At 51.8% G+C, this 23,330-nt stretch overlaps 1 protein-coding gene across 2 annotated transcripts in view; it reads right to left on the bottom strand.

Moving 5' to 3' along the window:
• EEFSEC (eukaryotic elongation factor, selenocysteine-tRNA specific) overlaps nucleotides 1–23,330 on the bottom strand; it is a 258,809-nt gene that overhangs the window by 55,835 nt on the left and 179,644 nt on the right. For both annotated transcript variants that reach the window (XM_044754275.2, XM_044754277.2), the window contains exon 5: nucleotides 15,356–16,012. In XM_044754275.2, the coding sequence (XP_044610210.1) occupies nucleotides 15,356–16,012 (657 nt within the window). The remainder of the gene's footprint in view (nucleotides 1–15,355; nucleotides 16,013–23,330) is intronic.

Genomic DNA, 23,330 nt, shown 5'->3' with positions numbered 1-23,330 from the left:
CCTATTAGCAAAAAGGCCTTTTGCAAGACTTTTCACTGCCTCTTCTCTTCTGCCTTCTGTTTTCTTTTGGTTATAAAATATTAGCTTAAAAAGCTAAATGCCACAGAGACAGCAGAGGATCCATCTTCCCCCAAGCCAGGGTCTTGCTACGAGGGCAGACTAATTCTATTAACTTCAGGGGAACTTCAAAAAGCTTCAGGGCTTTCATGGCCGACAGCGACGACCCCAAAGTTGGTTTAAATGCTACATAAACAAAGGCCTGGGGTTGAGGAAGCTGAGGGCTCCAGCACTCCTTGTTTATGTTCTCCTCTGAGCGAGCGGGACAGCGCAGGCTGGCGGGGCCCTGTAATCCTGCTGGTGTGTGGTGCCGTTCAGTTCACTGACCTACATTACCACAATATTTTTTTAAACATCCGGGGTAAGGTGAGGAGTGAATGGGCTTTTTTTGACCCTCTGAGGAGGGGCCCGCAGGCTCTCTCTTGCTTACTGGCCTTGGGATCTCACTGGGGCTGGAGCTGCATTTTAGAAAGGATTTCAAGTTCAAAGGGAGCATCTCTGTCGCTCTTGTTCACTTGTTTTATAGCTTGACCAGAAGGCAGAACAGCACTGACTGGGTGCGACGTCCCCTCCCGCTAACTTCTGTGTCTTCAGCTCCATTTGTGGAGTCAGGCAGAGTGAGGGTGGAGGCGGCCTTCAGTACACTGCCAGGAACCTGGTGCGGTCTCAGGGATGCTGGCTTCCCTCTGCCCGTCGGCGGTCTGCACTGCCATTTCGCGGCAGCCTGAGCAGATCTAGGAAGCGGATGAGGCCTGGTCTGTTGCTCTGGAGATGGCCGTCAGGCGGGAGGGAAGCCGGCAGCAGACCTGCCTCCCTCAGACTCTGGCCTCCGCACCGCTTCTGCTAGCCCAGCCTGCAGTAGAGGAGCTGCAACGTCCTGGGCGAGGCGCCTCCACGTCATCAGTAACCTCCAGGAAAGCCCTGCAGTGGATGGCGCCTCCGTGCAAACGACTTAAAAAGGGACACAGTGGTGAGTGTGGCAACACCTGTCCAGCCTCTGCTCTGCTCAAGGCCCTGGGTGCAGCCAGGCTCTGCCCGCCCTGCACGAGAGCCGGGGAGGCAGAGGTGGCACAGCACTGAAGGAGCCCAGCACCCTCCACCCTTTGGGCTCCCAAGTCAGGCCGTGATCCAATGGACTGAAGTTGGCCTGTAAGTCCAGCCCAAAGGCATCAGGGCAGCCTCCTCCCTGCCAGTCCCAGCTCCTGAAAACCCTAAGCCATTGGAAGAGCTGACCCCCAAGTGTAGGGAGGGGAGATGAGCAGAGCCTGGCCACATAATGCAGGAATTGGGATGGGGCCCGAGTACTTTGCTGTCAAAGGAAGATACGCCAGCCCAGTGGACACCGATGCACCGGGAGGAAGGGCCGCATCGCTGTGAAGTGCTGTGGGCCTGCTCTAGGGCCAACCTCCAGCAGAGGCTGCCAGACACAGAATACATTACAGGAAAGTGAAGCAAACCACTTGGTGCCTGGGGCCTCCTCACTTTCCTCACCTACAAAATGAGGATGGAGGGAGGGGGAGCTTTTCTCATCCATGAGGATAGGGGCCAAGAGGTAAGTTACTCTTCTGGTGAATTCTGAGTAACCAGTTCCAGTACAGGCGATATTTGGGAAAATGTGGCACACTGTAGACAAGAGAAGACTAAGGAAAAGGGCTAAGAAGATGGGAACCAGGCGTGAGGCAAGATGAAAGGAGTTGGGGGCACCGGGCTAGAAGTGACAGCTAAAAACCGACTTGAACAGTCGCTCAACATAGCTTTGAAGGTTCCGCCCAGAGGGGCAGACTCCAGAGGGAAATGGTGAGCTCCTATTTGCATGGTGGGTCAGAGCCTAGGATCTGGAGCCAGACTCTCTGGGCTCAAAGCCCCAATCCGGTGACCCTGGGGACTCTAGCCCACGGCCTAACCTTTGTGGGCCTCAGCTCCCCATCTACAACATGAAGCTCTTGTTGGCCTGGCCTCTGCTGTCCTGTGCTCCCCGGGCAGGGTGTCCTCCCTCCCCCGGGACTCCCCCAGCTGCACCACATGCACAACTGCAGGGCGACAGAAGCAGGGGCTGCGCCTCCAGCCCCACTGACTGCCATCCCACAGATGTGAGCAGACACCGCTGACGGACCACATACTCCTCCACAGCGCCCTGCTGGCTCAGAACCGCTCTGCGAGGGCTGCGCTGTCAGTGGCTGGGACGAGGCCTGTGTGTAGGTCTCTTGGTACAGTGGCAGCTTGTCTGCTACCAGTGGCCCAAAGTGGAAGGGAGGTCCTGGCAGGCAGGAGCTGGCCTCAGCGCATTTCCGTACCCCCAGAACACACCTCCTCCAGAAATTACCAGGGGTGGGTGGTGAGAGGGGACTCGGCAAAAGTCTACTGCACAAAACCCCATGTAATTAAGTCTGGTGAGAGAGAGGGACGATGGCCCTGCCTGCAGGAGGCACTGAGGCCCACATCCTAGAGAGCTTCAGAAAGACGAGAGACTGTCATCTGTCCTGGGTGTCAGAAGGCAGGGGCCTGTGGGAAATGCCCTTTCCGAACCCTGTCCATCTCTGCGAGACGCGTGCATGTGCCCAATGGTGGGGCTCTTCTCCGAGTTACAGACTCTTCCAGTCAAAGGAGAGAGACTTCAGAGATCAGACACCAGCACATCCAACAAGGAAAGACCTCCAGAGAATAGTTGGAGGGTTTCATTTTGAAATCAGTCACTGTGACGTCAAACCAAAGGCAATGCATGTGGGATTTGCTCAGCACGCCTTGCTCCTTAGGAACAATGCTGAACTCTGGCCAGCACCGTTACAACAACAGCTCTAAGTGGGGATTTTCACTGTTTGCATGAACAATTTACTTGTTTATTAGCCCTCAGTTATTGGAGGGCGAGTTCCCAAAGAGCAGAACCTGGCTGCACACGGAAGTCCAGGCCCTTGCTGACATGTCAGGCAAGTCCCCAACATCCCCAGCCTTTGAGGGGGGGACTTGGCTGCCAGTGCACATAATTATGTCATTACATGTGTGTGTCTCTCTCAAGACTCGGCTCCCATGATGAAGCTTGGGAACTGCCCAAGTTCTGAAGCAATTATTCTAATTCAAACTGGAGAAGTGGCACCAAGGAAAGAGGGGCAGCCGGCTGTGACATGGAGTCCTGAGCGGTTCCGTCTACCAGAGGAGGACTCAGACGAGAGGAAAGGCTAGGAAGGTGTGAGTCCTGACTCTGCCTCGTCCAGCTCTGTGACCTTGGGCAAGCGACTTCTCTGAACCTGTGTCTTCCTCTGAAAAAGGCTCTTGCTAAGATTAAGGGTGTTGGTGTTGGCAAGAACACCTAAGACTTAGTCGCAAGATGACTGTCCAGAGGAAAGAATCTCGATTAGAATGCCAAACTGTGGGAGAAGCCGAAGCGGAGAACGGAAGCACCATTTGGGGCAGGGGATCTTCCAACACACCCAGAAAACACAAGCTATAGAGAGTTATCTAATCTGCTGAAGAAAAGCACGGACACTAACACACACTCAGTGCAGACCACATGCTGGGGCTGCACTCAGCCTCTGGTTCTCTCCCTCTCATCCACCGCCCCCCTGCCCCGTCCCCCCTCCCCCCCCCAACGAAAGTCCTCTCTGAGGACAGGAGCCGGGGAAGGGATCCACAGGGAAGAACTCAGAAGCTGCCTGGACCATATATGAGGCCCCGGAAATGGGGTGTTAACTCTTCCAGGACACTTGAAAGCCACCAGGACTGACAACCTCCTCAAGTCCCTAGTACGATGATGATGTTTTGGTATCATTCATCCTTGTTTGGCATAAGAAACATTTTGCCAAGACAAAGCCTTTCCCTCCCCACCAGCGCAGGGCCATGAAGGGACCCTGGGCAGGCCAAGTCATTCTCTGGGTCCCAGTGTTCTCTCCTATGCATCAATCTCCAAGGCTGTTGTGAGGGAGAGAGGAGATTTCTGATGTGAAAGTGTGCTGTGAGCAATGATCAACCTCACCATAATCCCCTGGTGTAAACCCAAGAAAGGAAATTAGCCTTCAACTCATTTCATTTTGCCAAGGGGATTCCAGAGGCCCAGGGCGAGAAGGCCTAGGGCGAGTCAGGATCTGGGCCTCAGAGAGGGCACCTGCCAGGGAGGAATGTGCCCACCTCTGCCCAGGATCAGCTCTCAGGCTAGCCAGGGCAGTTTTCCTCAGAACTAGGCCTGCCCAATACTGAGCAGGTGTCTTGTCCATCAGCGACAAGCCCTGCCCTCCCACGACCCTTGACCCCACCAAGCCTCTCTCCTCACTTCTGTTCTCCATCACCAGGCACCGATGGAGGTAAAGCTCCTGTTGGGGGCTGATAAGGAGGTACCAAGGCACCACTCCCAAAGCAGCCACACTCTCATAGAGAATAAGGAGACTAATGTTTGACTGAGCGCTTACTACACACCAGGCCCCACACCTGGCCCTTCGCACATGTGGTCTCGTCAACTCCCTGCCACAGCTCCTCTAAAGAAACAGGTTCTGGGGGGGTTGGGGAGAGGAACTTGCCCACAGGCAAGCAGAGCCAGTGCCTGCTCAGTACCTCGGGCTCCAGAGCCAGCTCCCCACCACGCCAAGCTGCTTTGACTCTGTGTCTACATATGAACAAGAGAGCAATCTTCAAAGAGAGCCTAAAAGGCACTTCAGCAGCCAAGTGAGACTCTCAGCTATCAGATGCTGACATTTGGAAGGGAGGAGAGAGGCCGAGGGTTTGGGCCGGGGCCACAACACTAGGGCAGCCACCCGATCTTCTCTCTAAGGAGAGGGTCTGCTTGGCCTCGGCTTCAGCAGGAACCTCTGTTTTCTTGAGTGGCCTGGAAGCTGAACTGGGGAGTGAGGGGCGGCAGAGCTGGACCACAGTGCTGCTTCTTCCAGGGGCTGGGATGCTGAAGTTGGCCATCTGAGCCCACAAAGCCTGTCGGACAGCTCCTGCTCAGGAGGGAAGGTGAGCAGCCCATGCTCGCCAGAGGCAGTTGCTAGCTGGCCCGCATCCCCAGCCAACACAATCCATGGCGCCCTGGGCACATTTAACAAGCCATCAGCAGTGGAGCGGGGCGAGCCAGGAGCCTGGAAGCAGTGCCGCTTCAGACTTCAAAGGTGGCCAGCGTTGCTGGTGGCGTCTGCATGTTTACACTTGATTGGGCCGATGCCCCAGGCTCCTGTGGCCCAGCCCAAGGCCTTCCCCGTCCGGCGCCAGCAGGTGCCAGACCTAGATGGTCAGCACGCCTGGACTGACCCCACCATGGGAAAGAAAGGGGTGCCAGCTTCTTGCCACCACCCCAGCTGGAAACCCAGGCAACTGTGCCACGAGGAAAGTCCAAGTAAACAGAAATGATGACAGCCACGGTTAAACAAGGGTCTACTCTGTGCCAGGCAGGGCACTCAGCACTTCATATGTATTCATCTCTCCTCCTTATGCCACCCTATGAAATGGGGGATGGCCCCCATTTTTCCAGCAAGGAAACTGGGGAAGAAACCCCCCCAAATCCCTGTAACTGCAGGGGGTCCACCCAGCAGGCCCTGAGGTCCTGGCAGGCTGGCTGGAGCCCTGTGCACCCTGGGCTTCCCAAGGCCTCAGCCTGAAAATGCTGCCATACTTGCCCGCTCCTCTGGGTCAGGTGGGTATCAGGGTGGCGGCTGCTCAGCCCTGTCTGCCTGCATCCCTGGCCTGCCACGCCTTGGGACTTGACTTCACAATTAGTAGTGAGCCAGCCACGGTACACTAAGGTGTGAGTATTGTCTTTATCCTGGCAGTGAGGTGGGCCTAAAGAGGTTTTTGAGTGACAGTTGGCAGGACACCTTTGTTTTCTAGAAAATGATTTGAGTGGAGCCATGTACAATGCCAGGGCAGGGAGGGAGGCGGATGAGGAAGCGAGAGGACCCCTTGGGATGTGGCAAGAGTTGGAGATATGAAACGGAGCACAGCAGGCGATGCAGGACATTTACTGTCCTGGGCACTGAGCTCTCATCTGCTCCACCTCTTTGCATGCGATCATTACAACTGAGGAAACAGGGCTCCACAGAGTAAGTGACTTTAGTGGCAGCCAGACCACTCAACTCAATGGAGGGTGCCCAGGGCTCAGGATGAGACTAGGAATGTAGAAGTCTACATGATGGGGGATGAGGCTGAGGACCTTGGGTGGACATCCTCTCCGTAGGCTGCTCCGGCTGGCCCTGCTCAGAGGATTTCTCCAGCACAAGTTGAATGGAGCCCCAGCCTCCTCCAGCCCCTAACCTGTACTATTTCCCTGCTAGAGGATAAAGGGGCTGGCTTCAGTGGTTGGCCCCACCTGCCTCTTGGAGCTCCCTTCCCTTGCGCTCCAGCTCTCGGTTGCCTGGGGCTGAGAGCCTGTTCCCAAACGCAGAAATAGTGCCTGCACCTGGGACGCCCCTCCTCCACTTCCCCTTTTCTGCCCCACCCCCAACCTCTGACCAGTGACAAGGCACGGCTCAAAGGTCACCAGCTCTTTGTGCTTTTCCCTGCCCAGACACCTCCTCCCACCTCAGCAGAGCTCCTTGCTCCTCTCCTGGTCCCTGCAGCCCTCTGAGTGTCCCTCTGACGTAGGCATGGGTCTGTCCTCCACTAGGAAGATCTGTTTTCTGTGAGGCTCTGCTCTCAGCTCAGTAAGAGAGGGGCGACTGGTCTGAATCGGAAAGTAACTAAGATGGAGGGACCTCCAGGGATGTGGCCCAGTGGTTTCCAGCCTCAATTCTGACACACCCTTCACCCCTCATCATTTTTGTACTATTTTTGTATACAATGTACTATTGTATCATTTTGTACGAAAGATCTTTGCATGCTTGTACTATTATTCACCTAATACTTTTCTTTTTTTTTTTCAATTTTTAATTTTTTCCTTTTTCTCCCAAAGCCCCCTGGTACCTAGTTGTGTATTTTTAGTTGTGGGTCCTTCTAATTGTACTATGTGGGATGCCGCCTCAGCACAGCTTGATGAGCGGTGCCATGTCCACGCCCAGGATTTGAATTGCTGAAACCCTGGGCTGCCAAAGCGGAGCACGCAAACTTAACCACTCGGCCATGGGGCCAGCCCCCTAATACTTTTCTTTAAGTACATATGCTTGAAAGGGAAACTTCACATGGTACCCTAAAGAGAAAACAAGAGTCACCTGCCGTAAACAACAGATGCTAATGGTAAAAGTAAATACAATGAAAAAACGAATCAAATCCCAGTTACATAGTGTTTCTATTGAATGGATTTGAATTTTGGCCCTATTTTCTAGTTATTCAAAATGCAGATTAGCAGGTAACAGGAGTGTCAAAGGCACCTTGAAAAAAGCACCTCAACATCATAAAAGCCATATATGACAAACCCACAGCCAACATCATACTCAATGGGGAAAAACTAAAAGCTTTTCAGTTTTTCAGGAACAGTTTCCTGTTCCTCTGAGACCAGGAACCAGACAAGGATGCCCACTCTCCCTACTCTTATTCAATAGTATTGGAAGTCCTAGCCAGAGCAATTGAGTAAGAATAAGAAATAAAAGGCAGCCAAATTGGAAAGGAAGAAGTAAAACTGTTACCTTTTGTGGACGACACGATTCCATATATAGAAAACCCTAAAGAATCCACCAAAAAACTATTAGCCGGGGTGGCCCAGTGGTATACTGGTTAAGTTTGCACGCTCCACTTCGGCTGCCTGCTGTGTGCAGGTTTGGATCCCGGGTGTGGACCTCGCACTGCTTGTCAGGCCACGCTGTGGTAGTGTCTCACATAAAGTAAGGAGGATTGGCACAGATGTTAGCTCAGGGCTAATCTTCCTCAAGCAAAAAGGGGAAGACTGGCAACAGATTTTAGCTCAGGGCCAATCTCCTCACAAAAAATAAAAGAGAAACTATTAGAGATAACTAACGAACACAGTAAAGTTGCAGGGTACAAAATCAACATACAAAAATCAGTTTCACTTCCATACACTAATAATGAAGTAGCAGAAAGAGAAATCAAGAATACAATCTCATTTACAATTTCAACAAAAAGAATAAAATACCTAGGAACAAATTTAACCAAGGAGGTGAAAGACTTATACACCGAAAAGCATAAGACATTACTGAAAGAAACTGAAGAGGACATAAAGAAATGGAAAGGTATTCTGTGCTCATGGGTCAGAAGAATAAACACAGTTAAAGTGTTCATATTACCTAAGGCAATCTACAGATTCAATGCACTTCTAATAACATTCTTCACAGAAATAGAACAAAGAATCTTAAAATTTATGTGGAACAACAAAATACCCCGAACAGCCAAAGCAATCCTGAGAAAAAAGAACAACGTTGGAGGTATCACACTCCCTGAATTCAAAATGTACTACAAAGCTATAGTAATCAAAACAGCATGGTACTGGCAGAAAAACAGGCACACAGATCCATGGAACAGAACTGAAAGCCCAGAAATAAAACCACACATCTACGGACAGCTAATCTTCGACAAAGGAGCCAAGAACATACAATGGAGAAAGGAAAGTCTCTTCAGTAAATGCTGTTGGGAAAACTGGACAGCCATGTGCAAAAGAGGAAAGCAGACGATCTTCTTATATCATACACAAAAATTAACTCAAAATGGATTAAAGACTTAAATGTAAGACCCGACACCATAAAAATCCTAGAAGAAAACACAGGTAGTATGCTCTTTGACATTGGTCTTAGCATTATCTTTTTGAATACCATGTCTACTCAGGCAGGGGAAACAAAAGAAAACATAAACAACTGGGACGACATCAGATTAAAAAGCTCCTTCACAGCAAAGGAAACCATCAACAGAACGAAAAGACAAGCCACCAACTGGGAGAAAAATATCTGCAAATCATGTATCTGACAAGATGTTAATTTCAAAAATATACACAGAACACATACAACTCTACAACAAAAAAATGAACAACTGGATCAAAAAATGGACAGAGGATATGAACAGACATTTTCCCAAAGAAGATATACAGGTGGCCAACAGGCACATGAAAAGATGTTCAACATCACTAATTATTAGAGAAATGCAAATCAAAACTACAATGAAGATACCACCTCACATGCATCAGAATGGCTGTAATTAACAAGACAAGAGATAACAAGTGTTGGAGAAGATATGTAGAAAAGGGAACCCTTATACACTGTTGGTGGGAATGCAAACTGGTGTAGCAACTATGGAAAACGGTATGGAGATTTCTCAACAAATTAAAAATAGACATACCACATGATCTAGCCACCTTACTTCTCGGTGTTTATTCAAAGAACACGAAATCACTAATTCGAAAAGATACACGCACCCCTCTGTTCACTGCAGCATTGTTCACAATAGCCAAGACTTGGAAGCAGCCCAGTGCCCATCAAGGGACGAATGGATAAAGAAGATGTGGTCTAGATACACACACATTAGAATACTACTCAGTCATCAAAAAAAGACGAAACTGTGCCGTGTGCAACAACACGGACGGACTTTCGGGCATTAAGCTAAGCGAAACATGCCAGACAGAGAAAGACAAATACCAGATGATTTCACTCATATGTGGAAGATAAACACACACACACACACACACATAGATAAGGATAACAGATTGGTGGTTACCAGAGGGGAAGGGCGTTGGGACAGAGTGAAAGGGGTAAAGAGGCACATGTGTACAGTGACGGATAAAAACTAGGCTATTGGTGGTGAATTCAATGCAGTCCATACAGAACCTGAAATATAATAATGTATACCTGAAATTTATATAATAAGCCAATCTGACCTCAATAAAATAAATTTTTTCAGAAAGTCACCTTTAAAGTAATCTAAGGTTTTCTCTGTGATGTAATCAAAAGACCACAAGAAAACTGAAAAAGAGAGAAAAGTTATTACTAAGGGATTCAACATTATACAACAGTATGAGAAACAGCCTTAACCAAATGAACAGCAATTTACTGCTTGCTATTTCCAAGCAGAAAACACATGAAAGAATGAATGAACACACACTACATATATATCTATATCCATATATGTATATAAATTCTTCATTTCTACTTTCAATGGTTCATGATTTCTACTTTTAAAAATCTCTCAGGGGGCCAGCCCCATGCCCGAGTGGTTAAGTTCGTGCACTCTGCTGCAGCAGTCCAGGGTTTCGCTAGTTCGGATCCTGGGCGCGGACATGGCACCACTCATCAGGCCATGTTGAGGCGGCATCCTACGTGCCACAACTAGAAGGACCCACAACTAAAATAAAATATACAACTATGTATTGGGGGTCTTTGGGGAGAAGAAGGAAAAATAAAAATCTAAAAAAAAAAAAAACTCTCAGGGTTTTCTCTGTGGCCACAGGTACAACTGGAATCTAAGTCCCCCGAGGACAGGGCTCTGTCTTTCTTATTCACTATTATATCCCCAGCCTGAAAATGGCACAGAGTAGCTGTTATAGAAGTATTTTTTGAATGACTACTGCTGAATGTTCTGTTTTGATATGTTTGGTGTGTACAAGTTTACAACCGGGACTTTCATCACAATACTCCCAGCTCACAGAAAAACAATGGTCAGAAAAATGAGAAAATTTAAAACAGTGTATCTCCTCACAGCAGAATTTCTTCACAAAAATAGAAAAAGAGAATGAGGCTGCAACCAAAGTGAGATTCCGAGTGGCTCATTTATTAGCTAAGCGAGGAAAGCCACTCACCAATGGTATGTGAATTAAATCATGTTTGATTGAAGCGGCTGAAAAAAAGTATCCAGAGAAAACAAGCTTGTTTAAGATGACTAGATTTGGGGCAAGACCAGTTCCTTGGATGTGGCCCACAGGCCACAGTGGCTCTAGGTGACACCAATGAGTGAAGCCACATCTGCGAGGGTGCCTGATCTTCCTCCAGTGGGAATGAGTGGCGCAGAGCACAGGAAGTAAGAGGAGAGCTGGGGAGGGGTGCAGCTGGCTTCTTCTATGTGCCACACACCATCCTCAACATTTTGTATTTTCCTCACTCTGTTATTTTCTTTCTAGAAGTTACTACAACCTGAAAGTACCTAATTTACTGTTCCTTGTCAGTCTCCCCTGTGAGGACAAGAATTTTTGTCCGTCTCGTTGCATCCCCAGTGCCTGGCACACACACAAGCTCAGTAAATATCTGAACACATGAATAATAACACCTTTCAGGCAACAGACTGGGAAGGCCTATATACCCAAAGCCCTCCCAGGTGGGAAGAGTCCATTCAACACGTATTTTCAGAGGGCTGGGCCTTCCTTCTCTCTGACTTGAGCACATCTTGGAGGCCCAAGCTGAGCCCCCAGAAAGCTGACTGTGCTTGCAGAGCAGACACAATGAGCTTGCCCAGCATCACAGAGTGACAGCTGGAGCTGGTTCCCCACTGTGGTGAATTTTCTGCCCAGATTAGATTGTTTTAAGACACTCTGGCCTCCTGGAAACTTCTTTGAATAGAGTCATGCCCAGGAAGTTGAGTGGTAGCTGCAACGTGTCCAGGAATTTTTGGAGGCAGCCAAGCACGACTGGGGAAAGGTCAGCACAGGGCACTCCTTGCCCTGGACAACCACACCTATGGGTCAGCCTGACTCTTAGCCACCTCCCCAAACATACCACTTTCACCAGCCCTGGGTGGCACCCAACAGGACTGGGGTGGAGGTGGAGAGGGAGAGGAAAATGAAGTCCTGGGGAAAGAGTGGAATATCATTCTGGCCCCAAGCTCCAGAACCTATTATTCTGACTCTAATAGCTTGAACATTAATAATAATAAACAGAGCAAGCACAGAGTAGGGGCCAAGCACTGATCTCCAAACCTTACATGTCCCCCTCATCTCGCCTTCACCCACTCCATGATGCGGCACTGCCACAATCCCCAGGCACAGGGAAGTCTCACGGCCCACCCCCGCGTCCACACTAGGAGGCGGTGAGGCTGGGACCTGGGCGTTTTACCAGTCTGCCACATGACCCAGACCAGGGCCAACCTAGCAAGCTGACAATCTCTGGGCACTCTGAGTCCTGCTCACAGCAAACAGGGCTGCCCCTGGGAGCCAGCCCAAACTTGTACTCACAAGTGCACTAGGAAATCCTCCTGCTGCACCTGAGCTGGAGTTGACTCTCATATACGAAGCCATATGCTACAGTGGCTCTTCCAGAACATCCCTATGAAGTCAACATTATTTGCCCCTCAGATGAATGAGGATGTTGAGGTACAATGTTGCCCAAGGCACACAGTTATCACATGGCACAGCCAGGGCTTGAGCCCAATCCGTGTGGTCCCCAAGTTCAATGCTTACCAACCAGGAAGGAAAGTCTCCCACCAAGGAGACTCCAGCTTCTCAGGAGCACACGCAGTCTCTCAACTCACTGGGCAAGAATCTGCCCGACACGGTGCAAAGACAAGGGTTCAGAGGCCCGTCAGTCCTAGGGTCAAATCCTGACTCTGCCATCCTGTGGCCTGGGTTCAGAGTGGGAAGGAAACTAGCTTTCACTGTGTAACTTTTGTCTTGTTTGAATTATTTTTTACCCTATGCATACATTACTTCTCCGAAATATTTACACATAATTTTAGGAGGAAGCAAGTGATCTATTTAATTTTTTTTTTAAAGTACATAGGAAAAGTAACAACCTCCTCCTCAGGTTTTTGTAAGGACTCAAAATAATATATGCAGTTAGAAACAGCATACAGTCGGAGCTGAACAGAGTAGGGAAGAGGTAGACGGAGGCAGGAGGCAGGCTCCTTCCTGCCCCTGAGCCCAGAAGGGAACCTCAGTACAGGGCCCCCAGCCAACAGCCCGCACCCAGCATTCAGCTAGAGCCTTAGGGGACTGGGGGGCCTGGGCAGCCACGCCCTTTCCTTCCTTGTAGGAGTCTCCCTCACAGGACCCTCCACACACACCCGCAGCACCCACCCCTCGCCCCTGAAGCAGGCCCTGCTTGCAGGGAGTTGCATCTGCTTGGGGTGTCAACATGGGATTTGTTGACTGGAAGCCTGGGCTTTTATGCCTCCACTTCCAGCCTCCCTGGACTGAACAGGAGAAGGCTGGTGGCCCCAGGGATGCCCCAAAGTGGAGGCAGGGCCTGGGTCAGCACGTCTCCTGGCCCCCTCCCCACTGCTTAGGAGGCATGAGTGATTTTGGCAGTATGTTTACTTGCTCCTCACAAACGCAGACTCCCCGTTCTTGAAGGAGATGACTGCTGCACCCTCACCAGGCCTGCATGGGGCAATGAGATCCAGGAACACAGCAAGTAAGACATTACTCCGTGACACAGATTTCACTGTCGAATAATTATGCTCCATGATACTGCTAACAAATCAAGCTAGACAAGCAAGCAACACGCACTTTATCACCTTCATCTTCAATCAGCATCTCAGGGCTGGCCTAAGGCTGATGGAGCCCCTGAACAGGCCCGTACACTTTGAACAGGTCTGCACTCGATGCCTCCCAGTGACCCTGGGAGCTTAGGTATATACCACTGGTCTGCAAATGAGGAAACCAGCATTCACAGAGGGACAGTCCCTTCTGTGAACAGCAGAGGTGGGATGCAGACCCAGCCCAGGGGCCACACGTGGCAGAAATGCAGGGTGTCCCAGCTTGGCCCGGCTGAGCTGGCTATGCCTCGAAGTGGGAGGCCTGAGTTCATGGAGCTAAGGATCCTGAGTTCCGGACCTGTGAGTGAGTAAGGGAGGGGCTTCTTCTCCTTTCTCCACAGGAGGGGGGGTCTGGGAGAGGAAGGGGCCAGGGCCTGAGCACTAAGGAAGAATCCTAAGACAAGGAGGAGGAAAAATGAGGCATCTACAATGACAGAGCATTCCAGAGAAGAAAACCTGGGGATCTGGGAGACGTGAGCAAGACAGGGAGGGGGCACCAGCCCACTGTCATTGTGGTTAAGTTCGTGCACTCTGCTTCGGCAGCCCGGGGTCTGCAGCTTTGGATCCCGGGTGTGGACCTACAGACCATTTATCAAGCCATGCTGTGGCAGGCGTCCCACATATAAAATAGAGGAAGGTGGGCACAGATGCTGGCTCAGGGCCAATATTCCCCCCCCACCAAAAAAAAAAGACAGGGAGGAGGGTGGGTAATGGAAACCTGACACCATGTAAAGCCCAAGGCCCTGGAGACCTGCTCCTGAGTGCCACTCACTCGCTCACTGGCTCACCCGCTCAGGTTCAGACATCACACTGGAGCCTGTGCTGACTCAGGCAGGGCTGGACTGGGAGGGGTAACCCTCATTCTGCTGAGTGAAGAACAGGACCAGAGGGCCTGCCCAAGCTTCAGGGCAGACCCTGCTAAAAACCTGAGTCCCTGGGGTCTCAGCACTGCAGCGTTCAGAGTCAGCTGAAGCCCAGTCAAGTCCCAGGACCACCCACAGCTATCTCTGACTCACAGGGGCTACACCCAGGGAGCCAGTCACTGGGACAGTAAGGTCAGGATGTTTGTCCGCCCATTCATTCGGGGCCCAGCAGGCATGGATTCCCACTTAGGGCTATAGCGACACATGATGGGGGTGTCGGGGAAGGATGGGGGGCGGGCCTACCCAATGGGAGAAGGTGATTCCAGGACTTCAGGATCCTGGTAGGCTCCCAGGCCACCACCTCTGTCCACCCTAATGACAGGCCTGTAAACTAGACTGGCTCACCCACATTCTCAAGACCCATGTGCAGTGCCAACAAACTTCAGCCATCCCAGAAAGCCAGCAGCCTGGACCCTGCCCCAGTGCCATCTTCCTGTACCTTCCCACCTCTTGCTTTCTGGCATCCCCTGCTATCATCAGTCCCCACTCCCCAACCCTGCAGGCTGGGGACAGACTTGGCCTGGTCTAGCCTACACTGACCAGCCCTGCTCCCTGCCTCTATATGACTGGCTTGGGGCAGACACAACAGCCACCCTACCTGATGGAGGCTCAGTCCCCAGTGAGGGCATGAGAGCCAGAGCCTTGCCATCAGGGTGGCAGAGCAGGGCCCAGCCTCGCATCCAAAGCTCAGGGAGGTCACTGACGTGGCTGGCTCCTGGTGCAGGTGCAATGCTACTGTGTGAAATGGGCTTGTGGGAGGCCGGCCTGCCCTGCACTACACAGGCTGCCTCCACCACCTAAGCACGTGCAGGGCAGGGGCAGCAGGGCCAGCATGGGTGCAGTGGGGCTCCCATGCCTAGTTTAGGCCCTGGCTCTCTGACTGACGGGCTGAGAGAACTTAGGCCACTCAACCACTCTGGGCCTCAGTTTCCTTGTCTAAAAACTAAGAAGTTGGGACCAGAATGTCTCTGAGGTCCTCCTGGTTCTCATCACAGATGCCAAGCTGTGTCCACCCCGGTCCCTGAGCCTGACAAGAGAGGGTGACGAGCAGGGGCTCTTACCCGCTCCACGAGGCCATGCTTCTGCTTCAGCTTGTATACTCTCAGCTGTGGGAGGGAGCTCTCGGCATAGTTCCTGTCCTCCAGCCCATGGAGCAGCACGCCGTGGAAGGCCAGCCGGCACGTGTTCGCGTGAATGTCCGCATCTAGCCTGGAGCCGATCACCAGGCACAGCCGGGGGCAAGTGACAGGCTTTTCAAACTCCACCAGGGCCCACTGCTGCCGGGGGCAGCGGCCTTCTATGGCCTGGCCCGCCTTCTTGTCGGCCTCACCACTGTCTGTCACTGCCGGCGCCAAATCCTTGCATAGGTACTGCTCCTGGAAGAGGTACTCTCGAGAGAAGTCAAAGGAGTCCAGCACAGGCTCATGGTCAAAGCTGTCGGGCGTGGGGCTGAAGAACATCAACCGGCCCATGACTGTCTCGTGGCCCACCGTGATGTGGAACTTGGCCTTGGTCTGCAGGGACCCCCGGAAATACGGGATCTTCTCCACGGAGATGAGAGCAGCGTGGACAGTGTGCAAGGACTCAGGGGCACACACCAGGCCACGCTCCAGCAGCTTGGGGTCAAACTGAGTGACACAGATGCCCAGCCGGTCTCCCTGCATGGCTGAAGTGACAGGCATGTGGAACATCTGCATGGACTTGACCTTCTTCACCACCTGGTCGGGAGCAAGAGAGAAAGCTTATGAAATCAATGTGACCTGAGCCTGGGGGGAGGGGCTCCAGCTGGAGAAAGCCCTGTCCCAGGGCCACCAACACTCACCCGGCACCTGGTGTGCCAGCCGAGGGGAGCCGTGGGGCTGGTCAGACTCACCCTAGACAGAGTAGGCTCCACGAGGCCCAGGTCCAAGACCATAGTCCAGGATGCGGGCAGTGGTCACAGCAACCAAATCCTACACTACCTTAGTTTCTTCCGTCTTTCTAGTCCCTGCTCCACCCCAAGCTCCATTCTGGCACTTTTCTGCCTCAAGCCCTCTGTACAGGCCTGCCACCCCATGCAGAATGGCCTCCCAGTTCCTCAACCTACCAAACTATGTCTACCTGTGCTTGAAAGCCCACGCCAAACACCACTGCTCTGGAAAGTCGGCCCAGGATTTGTCCCTTTCCCCTGGGGTCACCTCAGCCCCTCTGAGTCACACACAGCCTGCGGTGCCAACACTGCCCATCCTGCACCCGCCTGCCTGAGAGCTTCTCCAGGCCAGGGCTGCTCTTCATTCGTCAGCACATAGTCCCAGGGCCTACTGTGTGCCAGGCACTGCTCTAGGGGTAGGAAGAGAGTGAGGCCCGTTTTCAAAGAGCTTAATATCCAGAAACAACAAGAAGAAAATTACAAATAACATTAATATTAACTAAATTTATATTAATATAAATAAGATCGATGTATAACATTTTATGTGTGTAAATATATATAACTATTATAATTACATAACACATCTATTATATAGAACATGCTGCAGAGAAGGCCTGAGCTGAGGGCAGGATTTGGCTTTTTTGGATGGGTGGTCAGGGAACTCCTCTGCAGAGGTGATGTCTGAGCTAAGACCTGATCACAAGAAGTTGTAAGAAGGTCCAGAAAAAGATGGTTCTAAATGGGGGAAGTGGGGCGTGCAAAGGCCCCGAGACTGGAAGAGGTCTGACAAGTGTGAGAAAGAAACAAAGAGGCAGTCGGGCTGCAGCAGGGGGGTGAGGGCAGGCCAGAAGTCACTGAGGAGTTTAGACAAAGGAGTACCCGATCTTATCTGTTTCTAGACTATCACACTGACTACTGCACCAGGAGGACTTCTGCACCGACAATTTGTAAATCAGGAACAGAAACAGAAAGGTTGAAAGAAACATTCACGAAATGAACGAATGTTCCACTAAGATCCACTGCAGCAGAGATGAGGCGAAATCACAATCAGAGGTTTCTGCTCAGCAAAGCAGAGAAATGCGTAACATATTTCTCAAAATCTGCCCTGGCAAATTGTTAAACTAAAGACAATTTTGACCATTAGATTGGAAGCAGCCACACCTACAAAGCCGGCTGTGCGGAACACTCATTTTCTCCCTGGTACTGATGCCAGGGGTAGGAGCCCGGGCCCTTTCTTGCAGAGCCACAACACCCAAGTGTTTGTTTACAGATCATTAACTACCTAACCAAGAGGTCAGGGGGCAGGGAAAGTGAGAACTACAGTGTCAAAAGCCACAGCCAAGATCAATCAAAGAGAAACATAAAACACCTCTGTCAGGGCAATGGGAAACTAAGATTTTCAGGAATGCATCTCAGAGTAACTGGAGAAGATTATCTTACACTAAGCGTCTGCCAGCGAGGTAGGACCCAAATCAACTCTTCCCCTAAGGCCTCAGCCGCCTGGTGAGCTGTCCTCTGGCACTCACGTCATCTCCCTCCGCCAGGGCAGCTTTCTGAAACACAGCTCATGATGCAATTCTTTGGCACCAACCTCCTCTTGGGTCCCTCTCGTCTACATCATGACTGTCAAACCTTTTGGGCATAGCTGCTGTGAGCAGGCAGATTCTCGAGACAACTGAAATTATACGGGGAATCAGTCGCCCAACCCCCACAGCAAAAGCTGCCCAGGGCGGGTGGGGGTGGCCGCGCCTCCTGGCACCCCCTCTGCTGCCCCACCAGGGACTCCTGATGGCCTGGCTCCCTCACGCGGCCCACCTCAACAGCTCTTCGCGCCCCACGTTGTCCCACCCCTTAAGCGGCAGCCAGAGGAAGCCTGAAGAACCCCTGCACACACCGTGGTTCCCTATGTCTCCGAGCTCTGCCCATCAGGCTCCTGGCTCTCAGGGCATCACCAGGAAGGGCGTCCCTGCCCACTCAGAACACAGCTGGTTCCTGTCCTCAGGTGACTCTGAACCTTGTTGTACTGGCATCGCTGGTTACAGCTCCAGCAGTCCCTGCCTCCATGTGCGTACTGATTTAAATTACAATATAATAGACTTCCACGGCCCCACCATCCACCCCGAGAACCAAAACATTACCAGTAACTTCCATCTGGCGAGGCCTCCTCCCGGGCCCAGTCCTCCTGCCTGCCCCCAGCTGGAGGTAAGCTCTCGCTTGAGTTTGGCGTGTAGCATTCCCCTTCTTTTATACATATATGTCCACGGCTGTGGGGAGGCTCACTGCAGATGTAGTAATATGCCTAACCCACACTTTGCTTTGGCTGAGCTCCTGAGCTGGGCGTGGCCTGTGCTGCCCGAACCTGCAGTTCACTTGCCGCGGAGGCCGCACAACAGCCAGTGCGCACAGACCCCCATCCAGGCTCCTCATCCACGTGCACCTGGGCCACTTCCAGTTTCTTGCTAGAAAATGGTGCCACAATTTCCTTCTCACCCAAGAATCCTGCCTGCTGCACAGTGCAAGGAGGGGCTCTGGGGGACACAGAGCCTGAACGAAAAGTGCTGGCCACAGGGTGAGAGCTCCCCTCAGCCAGATAAATGAAGTACAATGCACACTTTCACAACAGGCCAGACCCCCAATGATGCAAGTCTGCTCCAACGTTTGGCATTGTCAGATTTCTTAGTTTCTGCGTATCAAATCCATAAATCCTGAAGACAGGGACCACGTTCTGCCTACGGCTGCACCTCAGTGCCTAGCACACAGCTGCCAACAAAGCCAGCTCACGGCAGACCCAGGTAAACAGCAGCCCATCTGAAGAGAGGAACTGTGCCTGACTCTGGAAGAGAAAGGCCCCTCATGCAAGCACACCTGGCACAGCACCCAGCTGGCATTCCAGACTTGCCCGGGCCTGAGCGAGACCTTTATGTTTACTATCTCTGTGAGGGAGGGCGGCCAGGGCCTAGTGCCACCCTGACAGCCCCCACCCCCAACCACCAAGCCCAAGGCCAAGCAGGCTTTATTCAAAGCATGTTCTCTTTTCAATAGAGCTCATGTGCTGAGGGCCAAAATAATAAAGAATGCCTTGAGAGGGCACTGTGAAGAACAGAAAGACAAATAACTGTGCAAATCAAGATTTTAAGGGCCCAGACAGGAAATTGAGAAACACATACAGAGGGGGACAGGGCGGCAAGGCACTGCTGTGGGCTCTCAGGGGCACGCAGACAGCACCGCCACAGACTCACCAGCAAGCCCCAAGGGGCACTAAGAATACAAGATCCCGTCCAGGACACCAAAAATATGGAAAAGCAGATCGTTTTACCAACCTAAGAGTGGGAAAAACAGGCTTTCCTTTCATTTTCTAGTCAACTTTGACTTTATCCATCTATTCCACAGCTCACTCACCAAATATTTACTAATATCCATGTCAAGTGGTTGAGATATCGTATACGCATTCACTCAACACATCTTCATTAAGTTTCTCTGACGTACCAGGCCCAGGCCCTGGAACCATCCAGGGGCGAGAACACACACAGTTTTGGTCCTACGGAGTCTACTGCTCAGTGTGGGGGGACAGACATTAATTAAATCATCAACTAATAAGTGCAGAATTACAAAATCACAGAGGGGTGCTATGGGAAAGAATACCCCAGGGATCTAATTCTTCCTGAGTGGTCAGGGAGGGCTTTCCTGAGGAGGTGATAGGCTGAGACCAGAGGGAGGAAAAGGAGCCACCCACAGAGGCTGCAGGCAGCGGGAAGAGGAGAGCAGGCCTGAGGCCCTGATGTGGGAAAGAAGTGGCCTGTCAGAGGGACTAAAACGTAATGGGATGGCAAGGGGAGGGAGCTGGCCAGGAGGAGTGGTGTCAGGTTGGAGACACGGGCCAGTCACCTTCACTATGAGAAGGACAATGGAAGCCACTGGTGGTAGTGGTGGCCTGGTTGAGCAGAGGAACAACACCTTCTAACACACTTTTTTTTGGGGGGGGGGCAGAGGATTGACCCTGAGCTGACATCTGTTGCCAACCTTTCTCTTTGTGCTTGAGGAAGATTGTCCCTGAGCTAACCTGTGTGCCAATCTTCCTCTATTTTGTATGTGGGATGCTGCCACAGCGCGGCTTAACAAGCAGTATGCAGGTCTGTGCCCCGGATCCAAACGTGCAAACCCCAGGCCACTGAAGCAGAGTGCCCAAACTTACCCACTATGCCGCCAAGCCAGCCCTAACATACACTTTTAAAAGATCATTCAGCTACGTGGTGTGGAGAACAGATGGGGTGGGTGGAGAAATAAGAAAGGAAAGGAGGAAACTAGCTAGCAAGGAAGATGCTCAGAGAGCCCTTTCTGCAGTGGAATGATGGGATGGGAGTGAGGGCGAGACTGGCACAGACAGACTGGTACAGGTCTCCAGCGTGAGGAGCGGCCTCATGCTAAGATGAGGAGGAGCAGCCGAGGGTTCTGAGAACAGATGTCCACGAGACAGCAGGAGGAAAGGTAGCCAGCAGTGCACGAGCACTGACATCGGAGCTCCGGGCCAGGTGGAGGCTGGAGGAGGCGGTGGGGAGTTGGGAGAAGGCCGGCATACCTCCCCCCCTGGCCTTGGCATCTGGACATCTGGTGGGCATCTCCAGCTTACTACTTCTAAGATCTATCTCCTTCAGTTCTGTCCTTCTCAGAAATGGCAACTCCACGTTTCCAGAGGCTCATGTTTCCATGGTGAAACACTGCAGGTTCCATCTCGACTCCACCTGTTCTCTCATGCCCACACCTAGTCATAAGGAGATCTAGTGGGCTTTACCTTCAAAGTAGGTCCAGCACCCAAGCCCCTCCCACTGCATCCACTGCCCACCCCAGTCCCAGCTCTGTGTGGCTTTGATTAACGCCCATCCCCTGCAGTCTGTTCTCCACAGAGCAGCTTCAATGTAAGATAGGACACTCGTTTTCACCTCCAAACTCTCCACTGGCTTCCCATCTCACTCTGGAAAAGCTAATGTCCTTCCTATGACCACAGGCCCTATAACCGGCCCCTGTGACCATTAGCCCCCGTTACTTCTCTGACTTTATTTGCTATGATCCCCCTCATCCCTGTTCACATCACTTCAGTCACATGAACCTTCTTGCTTCTTGCTCCTTAAACATGCCAAGCATGATCCTACCTCAGGGCCTTTGCACTTGCCAGTGCCTCTGACTGGGCTGCTCCTCCCCTAGATATCCATATTTTGCTTTTCCTCATTTCTTTCATGTCTCTGTGCAAATATTTCTTTATCAGAGTCCATCCTGACCCCCTAGTAAGAGACATGACCACCACACCCCCATCCCTCTCTATCTTCTTTTCCTTGTTTTATTTTTCTTCATAGCACTCACCACCACCTAACACGTTATATATTTCTTTACTGACTATCTCTCCCACACTGGAATTAACCTCCACGAGGATGAGGGCTTTGTTTTGACTTTCGCTTTTTCCATTTCTACCTCCAGCGCCCAGCATAGTGCCTGACACAGGAGACCTCGACACATATCTGTGGAATAAATGAATGGAGCCACAGATGGGTGCCACACTGTCCCTGCCCTCAGAGATTGCCTGTCCAGGTCTGGGACCTACACATGCACGAAGGCCCGTGGAGGCACATGCCGCACTGTGCGCAGCCGGCTGGGCAGTCAAGGCTCCAGACAAGCCCCGGGAAGGAGCCCTCCGAGCCCGGGGGCAGCAGGCTGAGGCTCGCCAAGGCCCTGGGTGCCCCCGGCGGGCACAGACAGAGTGACAGCAGAGAAGGTGGTGGCAGGGCGGAGACGGTGCTGCTGCTGACACCATCTGAGTGGGACAGGAGGGCGTGCTGCTCAGGACCGCCAGGCAGGCCCTGTCCCTGAGCTCGGCTCCCCAAAGAATGGCTGGCTGCAGAGTCCCTTCCTTCTGTGTTTCCATCTCTCTGGCTGCAAACATTCTGGGGACCCAGGGAGGGAGGGAGGAAGGAATACATCAAGCAAGCATACAATTTCTAACACTCAAGTTGGCGCTTGCTAAGCAGTTTGGCCCTTTCTGATTAACAAAGAAGCTTTACCATCATCTGGGTCAGTTATTCTTCATAAAAACCCTACGAGGCAGGTCAATATTTTTACATTCAATTTTATGGATGAAGAAACAGAGGTTTTTGATGTCTCCAAGGTCACAAAGCAAACAGGATGAGACTTGGGACAATAAACGCGGGGACTGCAAGGCAGGCCTGACATTGCACGACATCGTTTCCTGACCCGCTGAGCAGAAACTGTGCCACGGGCTGGCAGGAGCCAGGCTGCTCGGGTCAAAGAACCCGAGGCTGTGGGATCTGGATGACTGACAATGGGGATGCCCACACGGTGTGAGCCCAGAAAGATGATGGCTCCTGGGAAGGAGCAGAGAGAAGACTCTCACCAGGCACTGTGTGAGGAGACACTCTCAGGTGTGGAAGGAAGACGAGAAAAGTCAGGCCTGCCTTGAGACTCGGGTGTGCTGGAGGCAGAGGCAGACTAACCCTTCTCTCCTCCCGCCCCAGGCCGCTGCGGTGGCCCTGGCCAAGGTCAGCAACAGCCTCCTACTGGCTGGGCCCAGTGGACAGTTTCAGACCTGACTTCTCAGCTGTGTTGCGCCCTCCCTTGGTGTCTGTCTTTGGGTAGCATAGTTCTCCTATCACAGGACAGACACTCAGTAAATAAATGTTTGCTGACTGAGCAGATGAGAGAGTAAACCAACACCCCCTCAGTCTGCTCCTGGGCCTGGGGCACTCAGATGCTTCTCTGGTCTTCTGAGTCTCTGTAATGCAGCTCTCCAGCATTCTGAGCACTCTGCAGGACGCTATGCCCAGAATGACCTGGGCTCTCTCTGAGGCTACTGAAAACCTCCGATGGAAGCGATTCCACGTGGGACTCAGTGTTCGTCTCTGCTCCTCACAGCATCCAGCTAACGTTCACACAGACTTCCTTATTTACCATGTGACCGATACAGAAGGGAAAGAAGAGATACTCAATGTCTGTTAGACACCTACCATACGAGAAAGCTTACAGACCTGGGTCCATATCATTCTCATAACTAGCTCTTAGGTGGCTAACGATGATCTCATTTTATAGGCAAGGAGACTGGTTAAGACACTTATCCCCAGATC

The sequence above is a fragment of the Equus asinus genome, chromosome 21 (genome assembly GCF_041296235.1).
Source record: "Equus asinus isolate D_3611 breed Donkey chromosome 21, EquAss-T2T_v2, whole genome shotgun sequence".
In the NCBI taxonomy this organism is placed as follows: domain Eukaryota; kingdom Metazoa; phylum Chordata; class Mammalia; order Perissodactyla; family Equidae; genus Equus; species Equus asinus.
Note: the sequence above shows the minus strand (reverse complement) of the source record. Positions and strands in the feature narration are given on the sequence as shown.